Raw genomic sequence first — 21,584 nt, forward strand, 5'->3', positions numbered from 1 at the left:
AGCTGTGTGTGAGCATTTCTAATTCCATTGCGTTTAAATTATTCCTGTCAATTATTGAGGTTTCTTTTATATCAACATTTAAGATTAGATTTTCTGCATGAAGAGCATGTTAATTGTGTTACTTTCCTCTCTTTAAATTATAACAAATAGAAATTAGAGTACTTCAGTACTTCAATTTTATTTTGTTGGCTGGGTGTACCTATCAGAATTCATTAGCCTTACCAGCAGAAACCTGGACTTTCTAGTCTTTTGAAATGCTCCCTTCTTCCCTCAACCATTTTGCTGAAGAAATTAAAAATAAAGCCTATTAATACAGCCAGGGAAAGATGACAACTATTTGAAATTGATCATAGTAGCAAATTTGCATAGTCTGATTCCATAACATGACCATTTCTAGATACTGAATGATTCATAGATCAGTAGCATTAGAACCAAAGTACCTGCTCTTATATATAATCATTTTCTGAGCTTTGAAATCAGAAACTAAAATTAATAAAACCTTTAACTGAATATTTCACAAACTTGTGCATCATGTGCTTGTGCAGTTTCTGTTCGAATTTATATTTGAATTAATTGCTTGGTTAGTATTTGGTTCTTTTTGGAATTATAATGATTAATTTGATATTTTTAATTTCCTGCGAAACTTTCAGTTCTCCACTGGGTAAATGATGGATAAAACTAAGTGTTATACCAGGGCTCTTAAATATCAAGTTTGTGGAATGGAAGGGGAGGAAAAGGGCTCTTATAATCTTTACTAGTCATCTTTTATGTGCTCATGAAGGTAGCACTGTCAGCTAATTAAGATGCCTCGTTTGCACAGCTCTGGACTGTTTGAGGTCTGACGGTAGGTAGTGTGATGGGTGCTTAATCTCTGATGATCTGGGGAAGTCCTTTCCCAACACTTAACCACCCAGTGAAGCAATGGCATAACATCCATATTAAAAACAGAAAATGCTGGAAATAGTCAGTCGGCAGCATCTGTGGGAGGAGAAACAATTAACATTTCAGATCGAATACCATCCATCAAACTCCAAGTAAAATCCATGGTGGACTGTTTACTTTGCCAAACAGTCTTTGTGGTTCATTGCTAGTCAAGTAATTAATATCCACTTTTTTATATTTCTCAGCAGAAAACTGAAAATTTTTTGTCTGAAAGGCCTTACTGAGCAAAGTATCACTGTCTTTCTGGGAGCAGAAAACAGAGTAGCACTGTTTTGAAAGTTTGAGGATAGAACATGAAGTGAGAGAACCATAGACTATTTTGGAAGGCTTTAGGATGAAGGGTTAGTTGTTTAAGTTGGATCAGAAGAGGGAGTCAAGGGTGCAGGCGGTATGCCTCATGGAGGAAATGAGCTTGTTGAGGGGTAGGTGGGGAGACACGAAATGGCTTCATTGAATGAATAGAAACGTGATTTTACTTTTTTCTTCAGCTACAGATAGATTTATTGTATGATGCACCATATGTTAGCCCAGGATGGTCTGAGAACTCTTGAATGGCAGCCCAACCAATCCTCATCCACGACCACCACCCACCATCTGGCTGAACTTGTTCTCATGATGGACAACTTCACTGTCAGCTGCACTCATCTCCTCCAAATAAAAGTTGTTGCTATGGGTACCTGCATGTGTCCTAGCTATGCCTGTTTGTTTTTGAGAGATATGTAGCATGTTCTTTGTTCCATTCCTACTCATGCTCACTCCCTCACCTCTTTTTCCAGTAAATCGATAACTGCATTGGTGCCATTTCCTGCTCTTGCTCTGAACTGGAAAATTTCATAAGTTTTGTTTCCAATTTTTACCCTTCTCTCACCTGCACAAGGTCTATCCTGACTTATTTCCTCTCTTCCTTTCCCTTACTTGACATTTGTCTCCATTTCTTGGGATAGGCCATCAACCAATAATCACTATAAGCCCATGGACTCCCACAGCTAGCTTGACTACACTTCCTCACACCCCACTTCTTGTAGGACACCATTCCATTCTCCCAGTTTTTCCATCTCTACTTCATCTGTTTTGATGATGCAGCCTTTCATACCAGCACTTCAGTCATGTTTACCTTTTTCCTCAGCCAAGGATTCTTCCCAGTGAGGTTGACAAGCCTGCACACTCTGTTCTATTTCACGCATTTATGCTTTCATCCCTTCCCCTCCCTCTGAGAACCACAATATGGTTCCCCTTTTCCTCCCCTTCCACTCCACAACCTTGGTGTTCAACAGGTCACCTTCCACCATTTCTGCCATCTCCAGTGTAATGTCACCACCAAACACATTTCCTCTCCCCTCCCAGCATTTTAAAGGAACCATTCCCTCTGTGGTACTCTGGTCCACTCATCAGTGAATCCCAACACCCCCTCCCTCTCCTACAACTCCATTCCATGCAAGTGCAGACAATGCATCACCCTCTTATCCCTTCCTGTTTCAACTTCTGAGACCCCAAAGATTCCTTCCAGGTGAAACAGTAATTTGCTTTCAATTTAGTATTCTGCATTTACTGTTCACAATGTGGTCTCTGCACTGGGGAGACAAAATGCAAACTGCATGAACACTTTGTAGGATACTTACGTTCAGTCCGCAAGTGTGATTCTGAGCTTCCTGCTGCCTGCCATAATTTTCCAACTTTGTTCCACTCTGCCTTTTCTGTTCGTGGCCTGCTACAGTGTTCCAATGAAGTCAATGCAAGCTCGAGAAACTGCATCTCACCTTTCGACTGGCAACTTTACAGCCTCTGGACTTGACATTTAGTTCGAGAATTTTAGATCATAACCTCTGCCCCCATTTTGTTTAGTGGTTGTTTTATTTTCTCTCTCATTTCTTTATCTATTGTTTGGACCGCAGCTATCCTGCCATCCACTCCTCTAGATACACCTTTTGTTTCTTGATTTGTCCATTACCACTCCCTTCGGCCTTCCACATCCCTAATGTCATTTGATCTCTCCTGCCTTCCTTATCTCAGACCTTTCCTTTTGTTCTTTTTCCCCCTCTCACTCTCCACCACCCCCCTTTCACATGCTCAAAACCTGTTGGATTCCTAACTTGTCCCAACCTGAAACATTAATCTTGTTTCTATCTTCACAGATGCTACCTGACCTGTTGAGTCTTCCCTGCAATTCCTGTTTTATTGCAGATTTCCAGTATCTGTAGTATCTTGCTTTTTTATGTATGAGTTTATTGCATAGATTACTAAAATTATGATCTCGTGGCTATTTGAGAAGGGAGTAAAATAGGTAATGTACACTTAAACAACTTGTTTCCACTAGCCTCCTCGGGGATGAATTGAGAATAACACTTTTGTGATTGAATCTGTCTTTGCATTTGCTAATTTGGAATGGGAGGGCCTAGAACGTGCCCAATCCAAAAGATGGGTCTGGTTTGAGGCAATTGGTGCATTATTAAGTTTTTGAAATGGCTAGTAAACATGCTGTATTGTTGCAGTATTGAATTGTATCAAATCTATGTTTTAGCAATGCAATCTCAGCAAGGTAATGAAACACTTAGCAATTGGTTATTTTGTACTCATTATGAAAACTTAATGTCGTGTGGAGCCTCTTGGAACCTTGAGCTTTGTGAAGAATGATTGTAAACTACATGCTAGAAATGCAGTTTCACTGAGTGTCTTAGGAATTTTAGTTTTCAGTGTGTGTTTTATTTTGAGTCTGAGTTTTCTTCAAGCAATTTAGTATCTTGTATAATTGCTTTTTGCTGGTAGCTGGTTAGAGTGCTCTAGTGTGTTATCCATTTAAAACAAAATTCCATGTTTTATCAATTTTTATTTATCCATTCATGGGATATGGGCATCAATGGCTAGGCCAGGATTTATTGGCCATTCCTAATTATGCTTGAGAATGTGGTGCTGAGCTGCCTTCTTGAACCGCTGCAATCCAAGTGGTGTATCTCTTTCGAGTACAAACCCATTTCCATCTGTTTCAGATGAAGTTACATTGTTTCATAGTTTGCCATTGTGAGATTTGAACTCTTGATCTTGGGGTTACAAACCCAGTACCATAAGGTGCACTCAGTGCCGTTAGGAAGGGAGTTCCAGGATTTTGACCCAGTGACCGTGAAGGAACGACGATATAGTTCCAAGTCAGGATGGTGTATGGCTTGGAGGGGAACTTTCAATTGGTAGCACCTGATGCACCTGCCCTTCAAGGTGATAGAAGTTGCAAATTTGGAAGGTGCTGTCAAAGTAGCCTTGGTGAATTGCTGCAGTGCATCTTGTAAATGGTACACACTGCTGCCACTGTTTGTCAGTGGTGGAGGGAGTGAATGTTTATGGCTGGGAGCTAATGAAGCTGGCTGCTTTGTCCTGGATGGTGTTGAACTCCTTGAGTATTGTTGGGGCTGCACTCTTCCAGGCAAGTGAAGGGTATTTCATCACACTCCTGACTTGTGCCTTGTAGATGGTGGACAGGCTTTGGGGAGTCGGGAGGTGCGTTACTCTCTACAGAACTCCCAGCCTCTGACCTGTTCGTTTAGACCAGCATTTAGACTGACCTAAAATCCGTTTCAAGAAACATTGAGAGTTTGAGTGATTGATTGACATTTGTAAATCAGGAAAAGGTAGAGAGTAAATCAATCGTGTCAATTTTTAGATTTACTATGATGTATATATTAATTTCTTCAGAATTTTAATGCACTTAAGTTCTTGTGCTTGTTACTTATGAAGCTGCTGAATTTTGGTCACGTTAATTGTACTGTGCTGATTTTCCTCACTGAGAAAGTCACATGCGCACATCAAACATGCTGGTTTGATTTCCATCCATATGCATCAGTTGCCTCTTTACAGGATTCTATTAATCAAATTGGAAGAATGAAACCTGCCCTCTGGGTTAAAAGATTAGTTGAACTTCATGCCTATGATACTTTAGAACTGTGATTTGGATAGAATACAGGATTTTATTCCCATTCCATTCTCTCTTAAAGGGACAGATGAAGTTGTCGGCCCCGAGGGAATGGAAAAATTTTGTGAAGATATAGGCGTGGAGCCCGAAAATGTAAGTTTAAATTCTTCTTGAAAGTCAATAATTACTGAACTGACAGTTTATTGTTAAAATAATTGCAAAATTTACTTGCTTATACCAAGTGTAGATTCTAAATGTAGTGCATCATTTTCCTTTTAATTACAGTAAAGGAGTTTTTCCTTTTAGCTTGGGAGTAGGTAGTTTGAATTTTTCTTTCACTTTTGTGTTAAGAACCTTTTTGTGTTTGTAGATGCGCTGCCATTTTTTTGAAGATATCTTTCTACCTTTTTAAATTGCAGTTTACTTACCAAGTACCACCTAAGTCTAAATATCTTAAAATGGTAAAAGCTAATAGTGTTCTGAAAATGTAAAGATTTTCTTTACAATGTTTGAAAAGACAAGGAATGGACTATTACCTTAAAGAAAATGTGACCTGTTGCTGGCTACCCCAACTGCCTTATTACAAAAATATTCAATTAAATATGTTGGTACGCATTGCTCTACTGGCTATTCATCAAAGAAAAGCAGGTTGAGAATTTATCCAAACCATGCATTCATAAATTTTGTGGACCTGTGTTGTAAGAAAGTAATGTCGAAGAATATGCATTTCATGCACATATACTATACATACTTTATTTTTATTTTGTAATTTCCCTAAGATGTGTTTTGTAGACATGCATCTTATCAGATTGCCCTGATGAATATTACAGCACAGCATTTTAGTTCAATACAGACAATTCCAATAAGCATTCTATTCCCCAAAGTTTCAGGACATCTCTAATTCTAGCTATTGTGGCAAGTCGTTGCTTGTAGTTACTCCTAGTCATCATATGTATCATTAGTCTATCTTGTGCCATCCTTGCACATCCATTGTAGCTCATCTGAAAACACTCTGACCTCCATCATCCAACTACACCTAGGTCGACCCCTCTTCCTGCTGTCCTCCTCTGCCCTGTGGATTTTCAGCTCACATCAAATGGCCAAAATACTGACACATTCTTTTCCGGATATCACATTTTTAAGTTATTTTGCATTTGCAATTTCAAGCACTTCTTCATCTGTCTTATGTTCTGTATATGGAATATTCAACATGCGACTTAGCATCCACATTCAAAGGCCTCTATTTTTTTCCACAGACCTTCACTTAGTGTCCAGGTTTCTGAGGCATACAGGAAATGTACAGCATACAGGAATGTAGCATCTTGTTTTTTTTTCCCTTGTTACACACTTGTGTTTTCTTGTTGTTAACACATCCTTCACCTTCAAAAAATTACTTCTGGCTATTTCTCCCCTTCTTTCTAATTTCAGCATTGCATCTACCATCTTTACTTATCATTTGTCCTAAATAGACAAACTTATCTACTTGTTCTAGTGTGACATCATACACTTCAATCTTCACTCTAGTTTATTCTAATGTATTCCTCCTAACTACCATTGTTTTGTCTTTTTTGTGTTCAGATTGAATCCAAGTTCTAAAGTTTTAGATTTTACTTAATCTACCATATTTTGTAGGGACTCCTCTGATTCTGCAAGTAGCTCTGTCGTCAGTGTACAGCAAGTTTATGTTCTTGCCTCCAATTTTCACACCCCTCCAAGCACATCTAATTCTCTGAATATTTGTTCTGTGTACAGGTTGAATAATTTTTGTGACCGTACACAACCTTGTCATACTCCTAATTTAACTTGAAACAAAGCTGATTGTCCATCTTCTAGCCTGATGCTCGCCTTTTGGCCCCCGTATAGACTCTTGATCAACCTCACATCTTTACTGTCAGTGTCACTTTTCAGCAATATGTCCATTAGTTTTTGGTGATGAATGTGATTGAATACTTTTTCATAATCTATTGAAGCGTGTGTAAATGTTCTTGTTTACTTCTAGATATTTATCAAAGATTGTTCTTAGGTTAAATATTTCCTCATGTTCCTACTCCAGGTCTAAATCCAGATGGCATTTCACTAATTTATGCTTCAAATGTGTTATTATTTCTTTCTATAATTTTCAAGATTACTTCAAATGAGATGATTCATTAAGCATATAGTTCTAAAATGGTTGCGCTCCTTTACTTTAGGTTTTTTGGGTGTCTTAACAAATAATGAATGTTTCAAGACACTTGGAATATATCCTTTGGTATATATTTGATCACAAGTTTCTGTTATCACTTCTAATTCTGTTTCTTCTACGGCTGTTGTTACTTCATCTATACCTGGAGCTTTTCCTGTACTCATCAATTTCAAAGCATTCTTTACTTCTGATATCATAATGCTTGGTCCATCATTTGCCTCTATATCTTGAGGACTCACTTGGTTTGGATCATTGTACAATTCACATATATTCTGTTCATCTTTTTACTACTACATCCCTTTCAAACAATATTTTACCATCTTTGTCATTTCTGTACCCTCTATCTGTTTTCCCTTCCCATCAAAGATTTCACTTTCTGGTACATAAATCTCATTTTGTGAAGTGTTTCTTTTCTTTCCCCTTTCAGTCATCATTGCTAGTGTCTCATCTGTCATCCACTTCTTGTCTCTTTTTCTTTTCCATTTTGGTAATGTTTTCTTTGATGCATGTTGTATATGCTCTTTTGTATACTGTGAAGAGCAAACTGCTGTAAAATAAACTTATTCTGCATAAAATCCAGGAAATGGTAAACGTTTGGAGAAAAAGCTTTGAACATCACCTCAAAAAATTGCTAAAACAAGTTTATTTGCTACATTGTGCTGATTTTTCTTGCCTTTCCTTGTCCAATAATTTAAATTGCGAACATCATTTGCAATTGGCAGTTTTCAATTGCCAAGGCCTAAACTCTTCAATTTCCTCCCTAAGCCTTTCTACTTCTCTCTTCCTTTAAGATGCTTCTTAAAATCTAACTCTTTGACTGAGCCTTTGATCACCTGTCCTCGTATCTCTTTGTGGCTTAGTGTAAAAACGCTTGTTATGTTTATTACATTAAAGGCACTGTATAAATATGAGTTGTTATTGTTACATGACAGATACACATGACAACATTAACAATTCATCTTTTTGTGAGTACATAATATGGCCATGTAGCCTTTGGCATGTAATGCAGAGCTAAGTCATCATCTTTCTAACCTGAATTAAATATTTGTATTTTTTTCACCAGTTAAATAATTTTTCGCTCTGCATTTTGTGCTATGTTGTTTATCATCACTTTTTGATCACTTTGCATTTTTGCTGCTGCTTAATGTAATCTATACCCATTATCCATTTTTTTTTATAATTTTAGACTGGTGTCTACATGGCTTATAGTCTCCCTTTGAGTTATGCTTTACCTCATTGTCTAATGCTATGCTTGTGCTCGAACCTGCAGGAAACATGCTATCCTTTCGATGGTGCTCTAATTTTCTATCTTGTGGGGAATCCTTATAAGTAATCATGGAAGGAAACCTACTTGCACAAAGAAATAGCAGAAGCCATCAGCAATGCACTATATCAATATACAAACTTTTATTCAGCAATCACAATGTATGCAATTACTGAATCAAAGGCTCTAGAGACTTGCAGTAAGACAACTCGTGCCTATGTTTAATAGCAAACATGCCAAATATACAGGCTTTAAAACAAAACCTGATGGCATGAAAGTTCATCAACTCGTTTAATTTAGCAATGGATGCAGTACACCAAGCATAATTAACTATTTTTATGAGCTAGATTTTTAACAGTACTAGTTCAGTAATAGATCAGGCATTGTACTAAGTGGAAGAGGTTTGCAATCTCAAGGGCCAGGTGGACTCCACAGTCTTGACTCAGCTCAAACATCCCAGCAACATCAGGCTGCCCATGATGCTCAGTGACTTTGTCAGTCTTCCTACCCAGTCAGAGTTGTGAAATTACAATTTTCAGTAACACTTGAGCATTGATCTTTCTAGTTTTAAACATCTGATTGGAATCCAGGACCAAAAATATGACCAAATAACTTGGGAAGCTATTGAGATAATTGTTTCTGGCAGTTTATAGCCAAGTTGCAATTTTGTGAAGAGATATTCATGTTATCATCTTGAGTGAACAAGATTTGGAATACAGGGTATCTATAGATAGGGAAATGTTGAGGAAGAAAAGCCCAGAGCTCAAGACTTTCCTTTTATAAATACTGCCTCTTCACTGTCTCTATGGACCAGTACCTCAACATGGGCCTTTCTTCGTTTCATTCTTTCTTGTTTGAATTTAGCTAACATATTCCCTACAATAGTACCCCACTTTGTTAAGAAAGAAAGAACTTGCTTGTGAGCGTTTTTCACAACCTTAGAATGTCCAAAGTGCTTTACAGCCAATGAAGTTCATTGTTTTTGGGATAATCATGGTTGTGATATAGGGATATAGAGAAACAGTTAATATTTCGAGTCCATATGACCTTTCTTCAGAACTGAAGAGAAGCTTTGAAGAAAGGTCATATGGGCTCGAAACGTTAATCCTGTTTCTCTCTCCACAGATGCTGCCAGACCTGCTGAGTTTTTCCAACGTTTTCTGTTTTTGTTACAGATTTCCAGCATCCGCAGTATTTGATTCTGACTGAAAATAAATTAACTCCATGCCAACAGCCTGGTATACCTATATATGACCTGAATTTGCAAATGTCAGTTATTAAGCTTTTACATAAATGTAGCTGAAGCCTAATACTGAAATATAGTTTTATTCATGGAAGTATCAGCTTAAGAATTAGTTTGAGTTGATTTGTACTGAAACTATAGAACTTTTGAAGGGGAGTGAATTAACTCTGGATCTGATTGTGATGGCTGCTGAAAACTGTTGCTAAAACTTCTGTTCAAAAATTATCCTAACCTTTTTTGGTCTGCAGATTATCATGTTAGTATTAGCGTGGAAGCTAGAGGCTCAGAACATGGGATTTTTCACTAAAGAAGAATGGCTAAAAGGAATGACCTCATTACAGTAAGAAATCTGTGATTATGCCTGTTCTAGAATAAAATGAACGAATGACAGTCCATTCATGTGTTCAATCACTATGCCTTGTAAATGTTTTCTGTAACTGTATGCTACAGTTCGTTCTTAATACCGTCAAACTTATATATTAACTTCCAAATTATCCTTTGGATCTGTGCTTAGGAATTTCTTAATACTGTATTTCTTTTAACCTAGATGTGACTGCACAGAAAGGTTGCAGAGCAAATTTGACTATTTACGTTCACAACTGAATGACCTGTCTGCTTTCAAACAAATTTACAGATATGCCTTTGATTTTGCTAGGGTAAGACAAAATAAATATTCTTCCCTTGCAATGATCTTTGAGCTGTTTAACATTTTTAGAAAGATATCATAAACTCAGAACCTCTACTTTACAATGTGTCCTCTTTCAGGATAAAGACCAACGTAGCCTTGATATTGATACTGCTAAATCTATGTTAGCTCTGCTCCTAGGAAGAACGTGGGCCCTGTTCTCTGCATTTTATCAGTTTTTGGAGGTACTTTGTTAATTCTTTTTTAAAACTCTTAAATCATTGCAAAAAATTCCAACTGTATCAACAAATTTGAAGAAATGCAATAATTAAATAACAGTTTTTCTAAGTAAATCTTTTACATAATAGCATATGAATTCTTTGCAGCAATCAAAGTACAGAGTTATGAATAAGGATCAGTGGTTCAATGTTTTGGAGTTCAGCAGAACTGTACTTGCAGACCTAAGCAACTATGATGAAGATGGTGCATGTAAGTTTCTTTCCCATAAATAGGATTATGCATTTATACTAATATAGCAACAACAACATTGTAATGAATTTGTTTTCTCTTCAGGGCCAGTGCTTCTTGATGAATTTGTTGAGTGGCAGAAGGCAAGGCAGTCATCATAACAAGTTGGAGTAGAAGAGAACTAAGGGGAGAGCAATAATGCATTGCTACCCGACCAAACTACACCTTTAATTATGAAGTGGAAAGTATTTGTCAGAAGCCATCTTTTATGCTAGCTACAGACTTTTCAGTGTTACAAGTGGGGAGAAGGTTTTCAAGTTGCATCTGTATTAAGCATTTTATTATGTATTCATTGACTACGGCACCTAATGTTAGGATTTTGTCCAGTCTTGAGTCTTAATGCTTTTGGCGATATCTGTTTATAACTTCATAAGTACTTTGATGAAGCACATTAAAATTATAGATTTTCATTAGAAACAGAAATCGTCATCAGTTTCATGGGTGACTGTGTAGGTAAAAGGCCTTGAAGTGTATGGATGCGTTTTCCAATTGTTAGGAAGTGTATGCTATTGTATCAGACACTTGCTGCTCTGGTACCGTACCAAAAACTTACTGAACCTCGTCATGTTATTGTAACTATGTGGCACCTTTTCTGTGATATAGTATATCAATAGGTACTGGTGCTAGTCTAGGCCTGTGTGCTCAGGGTTTATGGTAATGACAGAAGCACCACGACAAGGCCCATGTAATAGAGCATTACAAGTGGTACAAATGTATGTTTAAATGCGTTCAGTTAATGTTGTTGAGGTATCCACAGAATGATTTGCCTGTTTCCAAAAGCTTTTATTTGTTTTATTTTACACCCATTAAGAACAATGCAGGGTATAGTCGTATACACCTGATTCAGGTGGCAGAAATGTGTATAATCAGAGTTACATATGAGAGGATTCATCAGTACTGGATTAGCAAATATGTGGTTTTGACTACAATTTTCAGTCAAAGCAGGTAAGTGACCACATCACTGAGCAATTGGTCTACTGTACTAACAGTACAGTATTAGATTATTTTAAGGTATATGTTTATATATTTGACTCTCTAGAGTATAAAGTTGTAAATTAGCATGAACTAAGCACTCTTATGCTATTGATTAATTGAAGCTTTTGTAAAGAGGTGATACTGTGGGACCTTGAATAAAAAAAATACTTTTATGTTCTTTAGTGTCTAAAAGACAAATTGAAATTTTGTCAATGGATCTCTTGTGTAAAGAAAGTCGTGACCTAAATACTCAGAATTTAAACATTGAAGCACGAGTGCAGTGATTCTTTATTTTCTTCAGCTTCAGTTTTCATCAGATTCTTCCAAACCCTGCAAAAGAATCTCTTCTGAGGGTGATATCTAGGGAGGTGTAATGACTGGAACAGTATGGCCTGTCTAGAAACACTAAAAGCTACTGATTTACTGTTCACTTGGAAAAAATGTAAAGTGGTGTTTTGGGGTGCACTTTAAGCAGTCCTGTACATCATAGTGCCAGTTAATATTCAGAAGTAGTACAGCTTTTGTTTTTGTTTTTTTTCACAAGTCTACATTTTAAAATTGACTTGTATAGTCTTACATATTTTAAATTTGGTGGTTCTCTGGCTTAGTGCATTTCTTGATTGTGAATGCCAATTGATTAACACAGTAACCAGTGAACTGGTAAATGCCTATACTGCTCTCATCCACCTGCTTACACCGGATATACTGATACGCAACCTATTGCTGGAGGGAGGATTCTCCCTTACTGTTTACACCAGCACCATCACATACAATCTGTGTTTAATGTAAATGAGACTGAAGTTCTTACAGAATGGTAGAATGGGCTACTTAAAATGTCTGCTCTTTAAGCTGCTAAATGATTTATCTTGACTATTTCTCTGAAATGATGTACTCATTCTAGGGACATTTTCCCAGTAATAGTGACAATAAAGAAAGTTCACTGAAGTTCAGTTCCTAGATAACAATGGATCAGCAAGCAAGCAAAATATTTTTAAAAATGCCCTCAAAACTAATGAGGTAATTATTCAAAGATACTAAAAACCTGATACCGATTATGTCAGTAAATTTGTTTGGCTACTTTTCTTTAAAGGGGAAAAATTGCAACAGTTGATTTAAAATTTATTTTCTTCCCATCCTCAGTGAAAGTCACGAAAAATTATTTTTAGAAGTGGATATTCCTAACATTGCCATATATTTCTAGCTCTTTGGAAATGTTTTAAATTTCACCGGGAAGCAGCTGCACCAATGTCAGCTCGATGAGTGTCATCAAGTCCATTTATAATTATCTGTCAAGCTAAGAAAATGTCGGTGCTGCCAATATACTTGCAATAATGAATTCTGGCATCAATGCCAATTATTTGATGCCCAAAGTCAGAAAAAAAATTGAACAACTCCACAAGGAATCTCTTTGTTGTCACTGAAAAGATTCCTGGTGAGAAGGAGACCCCCGGCTGATAGACCTTGCACTGGAAAGTGTACATTAGTGAGGAGTTTATATGTTACACTGGTCAGCTTTTATTTTGCAAATTACTTCCCATTGCCCATTCAGTTTTATTTTTAGAAGTAGGCCAGGACCTACTTATAACACATGGGGTCCAACTATTGCAAACCCTTAAAAAGCAGAGCACAAGTTTAACAATGCAATTTGATGCTTTGCATTTAAGATTCAATGTTCACACTTTGCTTTAATAGTCATTTAATAATCATTACTCATAGCTTCCCTTTTTTTATCCTGGGGTAAATCTCCCTGACTGAATTTGAGTTTGCCCATGAGCTTCAGCATTCTTGACATCAACTTTAAGCTCAGTTAAGTATTTTAATTAGTGAATAACCAGGTTAGTTTCGGAAATGAGCTTGGCAGGAACCATATTTGTATGTACATGATTCCTTTTAAAGCTTGCCATCTTTAAGTTCACATAGTTGCCTTTTGAAAGCTCAAATCTCCTAAATGACAGATACCAGGTTCTGGTTATCTGCTTAAGTGACTACACTTGGAAAAAGTTATTCATTGGTTGTGAAGTGCTTTGGGATGTCCTGGGAACTTAATATGGTGCTGTCTGAATGCAAGTTTATTTTTCTTTCACAATTTGGATATGGTCAAAGCTGTAAGACTTTTCCTAAACCAGACGAGCCAATAGTTTTACCTAAAATCCAGAATTTCTAAAGATTATTTGATTTGTGTTTAAAGACTTAATAATGCAAAATGTACACTGGGTTTGCAGAGAAGGGTGTTTCTTCCATCTTGTACATAAAATTTTGCACTAATCTTTGAGAGTCTACAGTGCAGTATTTGAAAAGAAAACAAATAGACTGACAAAACTTAATAGCTGTTTTAAGTTAAATGTACAGGATAGCATTTTTTAAAGGGGGATACTATGATGAAACCTTCTCTGAATATTTTCCAGTGTACTTCCTTTAATTCTAAAATGTGCTGCTGAATATATAATTGAAACTTCTTTTAGTCTGTCATTTTCCAAAATTTTATATGTATTGGTAATCCCTCAGTTCTTCCTTGATCTGACACAAAGGAATATTGTAGTGTTGCAAGGAGGGGGTTACTGTGCATTTAAATTGTACTTCAAGAAAGGCATCCTAGTATTGTTCACAACAATCAATCCAATTCAGTACCAGTTTATGGCTTTTAAAAATGCTATTTTACCTTGTTACAACTTTGCATCATTGGAAAGATCCTACAACTTTAATTTCACTGTTCCTACTGAAAGTGGTATCCACTCAGTGTTTCCTTTGGATCTTGGATTAGAATTATGTTTATATGTTTTTGCATTGCCTAATTGCAAACCTATTTAAATTGAATGATAAGTTCATAATGGAATATAAATTAATGAATGCATGTTTTCATTTTTAAAGATATTGGTGAAAAGAGGCAACCCAATGCAATGCAACCTGAAGCAGAACTACTGGCATGCCAAGAACTGTGAACTCTGGCATTTTAGTTGTATAATAAAGAAAAAGGAACAGTGAAGATTGAAGTGTCTTAATTCGTGAATGGCAGCTACACTGAAAGTTAGTTTCCCCTATTACTAAAATATGACCAGGAATAACTCAAGCTGATGCTTGCATTTGTTCTCCCTTGATATATAAAAGAAGTTTTGTAAGTCTGGAGCACAATAGAGAGCTCATTTCTTTTCAGGTGCAGGGTTCTATACCTCCCCACCCCCCAAAAATCATTATTTTGGCTTTGAAAACTACAAATAAAAGCATAGAAATACCAGATTAAAATCATTTTCTAGAAATCTACTGTGCACAGTTTGAATTGGAATCTTTAATTGTATGAATTATTGTACTTCCATTACAAATTAGATATAAAAGCACAAGTTATACTTTTGGACTGAACAGTTAATGGTTTGGAAGACCATGCTTTTGGTCTTATTTTAAGAATAGCTTCAATCATAAAACACAAAAGATCCAGAGAAATAGAAGTTCAGGCTATGAAGCCTGTTTCAGTCAAAGTTCAGGTTTGATTATTTTCCCCACTCCCCTCCCCATACCACATATCGATCCTCTATTTAAAGGAAGACTAATTTTCTTCACCTAACTTTGGAGTATTAAAGCCTTCCTCTCACTTTCCAACATGTATCCATCCAAGTGCTAAATAATCATATTTTATTCAGAGTTCATTCCACAGGCATGCACGCCCCTCTGTGAGAATAAAAGGTGGAATCATGGAACAATGCAGTGCAGAACGCCATTCAGCTCATGGTGCCTGAGAGCTCTTTGAACGTTATCAGATGTGTCTCATTTCCTTTCTCTTTTCCTATAGCCCTGAAAATCTTCAAGTATTTATCCAAGTAACTTTTGAATGTAGTCTTGACTCTGCTACTGTATTTTCAGGCAGTGCATTCCAGATCGTAATAGCTTCCTGTGCAAAAAATGTTGTCCTCATGTTGACTGCTTTTTTGCCGAGCACCTTTAAATTTGTCCCCTGATTATTGGCCCTTCTGTGCTCAATAGTTTCTCCCTATTTATCAGGACCATTCAAGATTTTGAACACCTCTATCAAATGTTCCCTTAGCCATCTCTGCTCTAACAACAGCAACCCCAGTTTCTCTAATCTCATCACATAACTGAAATCTTTCATTTCTGATATAATTCTGGTGAATCTTCTCTCCACCTTACCTGAGATCTTGACATCCTTGCTAATGTGCAGTGCTCAGAATTAGGCAATCCTAAGGTTGAGGCCTAACCAGTGGTTTATAAAGGTTTAGTATAACTTCCTTGCTTTCGTACTTGATGCCCTCTATTTCTGAAGTCAACGATCCTGTTGCCTTTTCAATAGCTTCTCCGCTTGTTCTACCACCAAAGATTTGTATATACGCTGCCAGGTCTCTGTTCCTGCATCCCTTTTGGAATTGTACTATGTTGCCTCTCTTCATTCTTCCTACCAAAATGTATCACTTCATACTTTTGTGTTAAATCTCATTTGTCATGTCTGTCTATTTCACCATTCTCTCTGTCCTGAAGCTTGTTACTATCCTCCACATTGTTTAATCCATTTTGACTTTCATGATATCTGCAAGCTTTGAAAATTACATCCTGTATATCAATAAAGTACAGGGCATTAATGTACTTTTTAAGTCATTCAAATACCAAACCCTGAATGGCAACACTGTACACTTCTCTCAATCTGAAAAGCACCAGTTCACCAGTTTCTATCCCTTAGCTAATTTTGTATCCTTGCAACAATTTTCCCTTTAACCCCAAGGGCTTGTAATTTTGCTAACCAAGCTCTTATACTATATCAAATGCCTTTTGTAGGTTCTTATACACATAAGTCACAAAACCATCATCCATACCTTACAATACTTGGTTAAAGTACTCAATCAACTTAGTCAAATGTAAGTTGCCTACAACAAACTAATACTGACTTTCATTTATTATCCCTTATTTTTTCCAAAAGCCAATTCATTCTGACCCGTATTAATGTGTCTCAAAGTTTCCCCAGCACTTTCAGATTGACTAACCTCGAATTGCCGTGTTTATTCTTCCCCTTTTTGAACAGGCATGTATCATTTGTAACCCCCCGGTCCTCTGGCACTGCTCATAAATGGACTGGAGACCAGAGTGCAATTTACACCTTTCCACAGCAACCTAGAATAACACTCAGACTGGCTGATCCTTTTGCTTTGAATGCTGCCAGCCTTTCTAGTATTTTTTAAATGCTATTTTTATCATGACCTTGGCAGCATCCTTTACCAAAGACATGCAAAGGTCCCATTTAATACCCCAACCGTGCCATTTGACGCCACAAGGTTATTTTTCTGGTCCATATTCAGCTCCACCCTTTTTGACAAGTATTTTGCTACTTATTTGTTTATAAAAGACTATAATATTACCTCCTATAACCAGTTTAATGGGCAAAATATGCATTTTATTTGCCTCTCTTTCCTTTCTTAGTTCTCCCTGAACTTTTTAAATTCTGTTAGATTCTCTGAATTATGAACCTGACATATTACCAAGTCAGGTTGGTGTGCTTGAATTGGACGGGACTTGGAGGCAGTGGTATTCCCATTCACCTGCTGCTCTTGCCCTTCTAGGCCATAGAAGTTGCATGCATGGAGGCACTGTCAAAAGAGCCTAGGTGTTTTTGCAATGCTTCTTGTAGAAGGCACACGCTGCAGGCACGTTGCAGTTGTGGTGGAGCGAATTAATATTTAAAGTACTGGATGAAATGCCAATCAAGTGGCCTGCTTTGTTCTGGAGTGAAAGTAAGTTCCAACACTAGAGTCCACCTTACTAAGTACTAGAGTCCACCTTACTAAGTGCCTGAAATTATCCTGTTCACTCCTAGAAAGGATTCAAATGTATCAGTGGGATTAATTAAGTTACCTTGCTGCAATGGTGCCAGGAGTGCTGCACCAGTGGCCAGCACTGGAGAAAGCCTAATTTTGCTGGGTTAGCTGATTTGAATATTATTGTTGATGGAATCACAGAATTGTTACACCACAGAAAGAGGCCGTTCAGCCCATTGTGTCTGCATTGGCTCTCCAAATGAGTATGATAACTTAGAGCCATTATCCTGCTTTTTCCCTGTAACCTTGCTCATTGCTTCTATTCAAATAATCATCTAATGCCCTCTTGAATGCCTTGATCAAACCTGCCGCCACCACTCTTCCAAGCAGTGCGTTTCAGACTGGATCCGCTCGCTGAGTGAAAAAGCTTTTTCTTTCACCACATTTGCTTCTTTTGCAAATCACTTAAATCTGTGCCCTCTCGTTCTCAATCCTTTTACGAGCCAGAACAGTTTCTCCCTATCTACTCTAGCCAGCCGCCTCGTGATTTTGAACACCTGTATCAAATCTCCTCTTAGCCTTCTCTCCACGAAGAACAGTCCCAACCTCTCCAATCCATTGTCAGAACTAAAGTTTTTCATCCCTGAAACCATTCTTGTAAACCTCTTCTGCACACTCCATTGCGATCATATCCGTTCTATAGTGTGGCGCTCAGAACTGTGCACAATGCTCCAGCTGAGGTCTAACTAATGTCTTATATATGCTTAGCAAAACCTCCCAGCTCTTGTACTCTATGGCTCTATTAATAAAGTCCAGTGTACTGTATTATTTATTGATTGCTGTCTCCACCTGTCCTGCCACCTTCAATGATCTATGCCCATATACACTCAAGTACCCCTGCTCCTGTACACCCTTAAGAATTGTACGCCTTATTTTATATTGTCTCTCCATATTCTTCCTACCAAAATGAATCACCTCTCACTTCTCTGCATTGAACTTCATCTGCCACCTATCTGCCCACTCCTCCAACTTGTCTATGTTCTTTTGAAGTCCTATACTGTCCTCATAGTTTACAATGCTTCCAAGTTTCATATCATCTGCAAACTTTGAAGTTGCCCCTGTACACTGAGATCTAGAAACATAGAATATAGAAACAGGAGTAGGTCATTCAGTCGTTTGAAACTGCTCCGCCATTCAATGTGATCATAGCTGATCCTCTATTTCAATGCCATACTTTCGCTCTCTCCCTATACCCATTGATGCATTTAGAGTCTAGAAATCTATTTTCTTCTTAAATATATTCAGTGACTTGGCCTCCAAAGCCCTCTCTGGTAGAGAATTCCACAGGCTCACCACCTTCTGAATGAAGAAGTTTTTCCTCATCTCAGTCCGAAATGGCCTACCCAGTATCATGAGACTGTGCCATTGTTGTAGACCACCCCGCCCCCCAGCCACAGGAAACATCATCCCTGCATCCAGTCTGTTCAGCCCTTTCAGAATTTTATACTTTTTAATAAGTTCCCCTCTCATTCTTCTAAATTCCAGTGGATACAGGCTTAGTTGGTCTATCTCACCTCATAAGATAATCCTGCCATCCCCGGAATCCGTCTGGTGACCCTTTGCTGCACTCCCTCTATGGCAAGTATATTATATCCTTTCTTAGATAAAGAGACCAAAACTGCACACAATACTCCGGGTGTGGTCTCGCCATGGCCCTGTATAGCTGCAGTAAGACATCCTTGCTTCTGTAATCAAGTCCTCTTGCAATGAAGGCCAACATACCATTTGTCACCTTAATTGCTCCCTGCATGTTTGCTGTCAGTTATTTGGTGTACAAGGACTCCCAGGTCCCTTTGTATGTCAACATTTCCCAATCTACGACCATTTAAATAATACTCTGCCATTCTGTTTTTTCTACCAAAGTAGAAAACTTCACACTTATCTACGTTATATTGCATCTGACATATATTTTCCCACTCAACTTGTCTAAATTGCCTTGAAGCCTCCTAACATCCTCCTCACCACAGCCTTCTTAAGGGCAACTGGGGATAGGCAATAAATGCTGTTCCAGGCAGCGAAGCGCAAATCACGTGAATTCATTTAATATATTCCCACCTAGTTTTGTGTCATCAGCAAACTTGGAAATATTGCATTTGGTTCCCCATCCAAATCATTATTTCAAGAAAAGCAAAGGTCATAATACCAACCCCTGGGGAACTCCACTACAAAACTTCCTCCAGCCTGAAAAATACCCATTGATTTGCTCTTTCTCCGCCCCGACACACACACACCTTAAACCAGCTTATATTTCAACTCTTTCTTGGACTCGAACTCAAATTCTGTCGAAGGGTCATGAGAACTCGAAACGTCAACTCTTTTCTTCTCCGCCGATGCTGCCAGACCTGCTGAGTTTTTCCAGGTAGTTCTGTTTTTGTTTTTGTTTTGGATTTCCAGCATCCACAGTTTTTTTGTTTTTATCCCATTGATTATTATCCGCTGTTTCCGATAACTCAGCCATATTTGTATCCATGTTACTACTGTCCCTTTATTCCATGAGCTATAACTTTTCTCACAAGTCTGTTGTGAGTCACACTATCAAATGCCTTCAAAAGTCCATGTGCACCACATCAACAGCATCACCCTCATCAACCCTCTCTGTTACTTCTTCAAAAAACTCCAGCAAGCTAGTTAAACCCGATTTCCCCTTTAGAAATCCATGGTGGCTCTTCCTGATCAATCCACATTTTCCCATGTGGTAATAATTCTATCCTAGATAATTGTCTCTAGAAGCTTTCCCATAAAGAATGGAGTGGGTTAAATCCATGAGCTGTAGGACTATAGTGATCTTGCTACATGACACCCTGCAAAGAGGTGTCATCCTTGAAGCTTGGGTAGCCTCAGGCAGCTATTCATAATGCTCAGTAGATGCATATACATGTCAATGTTCAGAAATACGCAAAGCTTCCTATATGCTGTATTTAATATTTATCCCATTTGCATAGGAAAGTATACACTTCATCAGCAACAAACTATGTTGGATTCTTTTTCATTCACTGGATGATTGCCTACCCCTAACTCCCTATGAGAAGTTAGTGATGAGCCATTGCCTTGAACCCCTGCTGTTAGAAATGGTGTCCTATGAATTTGACCCAGCCACAGTGATATATTTCCAAGTCAGGACAGTGTGTGACTTGGAGGGGAACTTTAGGTAATGCTGTTCCCATGCACTTTGCTGCCCTTATCCTTTTAGGCAGTAGAGATCTTGTGTTTGGAAGACGCTACAGTGCATCTTGTGAGTAGTACACATTGCAGCCTGTGGTAAAGGGATTGTTGGGATTTTGGTGATGATTAATAATTCGACTGCAATACCATCAAATTGTAGCAAAGTGGAAAGATTTAATAAGCATAAAATATGACTTGGTAAACTAGGTAGCAATAGACAACAGAGTGTAAAAATCCAGGATGGGATTCGTCTTGGAGACTTTTCAAACTTTGATGTCTCCCTAAACTCTTGTAGCCTCTTTGGACTTCTGTATCCTGTTTGGGCACCTCTCAGGACCTGGGTAGAGGTTGTCCCTCTTCTTGGAGCTGTTTTCTCTCAACCACAAAGAACATGGTTTCAATCTCCTTTCTTTATCTCCTAACAGTTAATTGGTCCATTCCTTTACAAACCATTTGACCCAATTGGTCAGTTGCCTGGGCACGTAACTGATTTTTAATTGGCCCTGGAAATCTGATGTTAGCTCCTAATCTAATACATTACTAAGTAAGATTCTCATGCATCCAGACATCTTAACAATTTGTACTGATTCTAACAGGACTGATACAGTTTCACGCAGTTAGAGGCAAGTATGCAAGCCAAGGTTACAAAGGTTCACTTAAAGTCTAAATTATAGTGTTTAAAATTATACAGCCATGTGTTAAAGTTACAGAATTTGAATACGTAGTTGGATTCTTTTACAAACCGTAATTCCAAGGCATGATTTTCTTACAACAAACCCACTACCTTGAGGATGAAATATGCTTATTGATCCCTCACCAATTACTATTTCCCATTCATTAATGAAGCTATCTCTAATCTATTAGTTTTTTATTCAATTTGCTGTTCCGGTCTGGAGATATATGTTTCTAGCATGATCTTTTCCCCAATTCTGGATGGTCGTATTACAGGTGGGTG

At 37.8% G+C, this 21,584-nt stretch overlaps 1 protein-coding gene across 7 annotated transcripts in view; it reads left to right on the forward strand.

Moving 5' to 3' along the window:
• The window catches only part of dcun1d5 (DCN1, defective in cullin neddylation 1, domain containing 5 (S. cerevisiae)), a 29,295-nt gene extending 14,655 nt beyond the window's left edge, over nucleotides 1–14,640 (forward strand). For 6 of the 7 annotated variants that reach the window (XM_041199237.1, XM_041199242.1, XM_041199240.1 and 3 more), the window contains 6 exons: nucleotides 4,923–4,993; nucleotides 9,778–9,869; nucleotides 10,077–10,185; nucleotides 10,295–10,399; nucleotides 10,541–10,643; nucleotides 10,728–14,640. In XM_041199237.1, the coding sequence (XP_041055171.1) occupies nucleotides 4,923–4,993; nucleotides 9,778–9,869; nucleotides 10,077–10,185; nucleotides 10,295–10,399; nucleotides 10,541–10,643; nucleotides 10,728–10,783 (536 nt within the window). In that variant the 3' untranslated portion in view covers nucleotides 10,784–14,640. Of the gene's footprint in view, nucleotides 1–1,532; nucleotides 1,616–4,922; nucleotides 4,994–9,777; nucleotides 9,870–10,076; nucleotides 10,186–10,294; nucleotides 10,400–10,540; nucleotides 10,644–10,727 lie in introns of those variants that run through there. The other variant, XM_041199236.1, reaches the window with a different exon arrangement.
• Nucleotides 14,641–21,584: the final 6,944 nt, after the last annotated feature.

The sequence above is a fragment of the Carcharodon carcharias genome, chromosome 11 (genome assembly GCF_017639515.1).
Source record: "Carcharodon carcharias isolate sCarCar2 chromosome 11, sCarCar2.pri, whole genome shotgun sequence".
Taxonomy (NCBI): Eukaryota; Metazoa; Chordata; class Chondrichthyes; order Lamniformes; family Lamnidae; genus Carcharodon; species Carcharodon carcharias.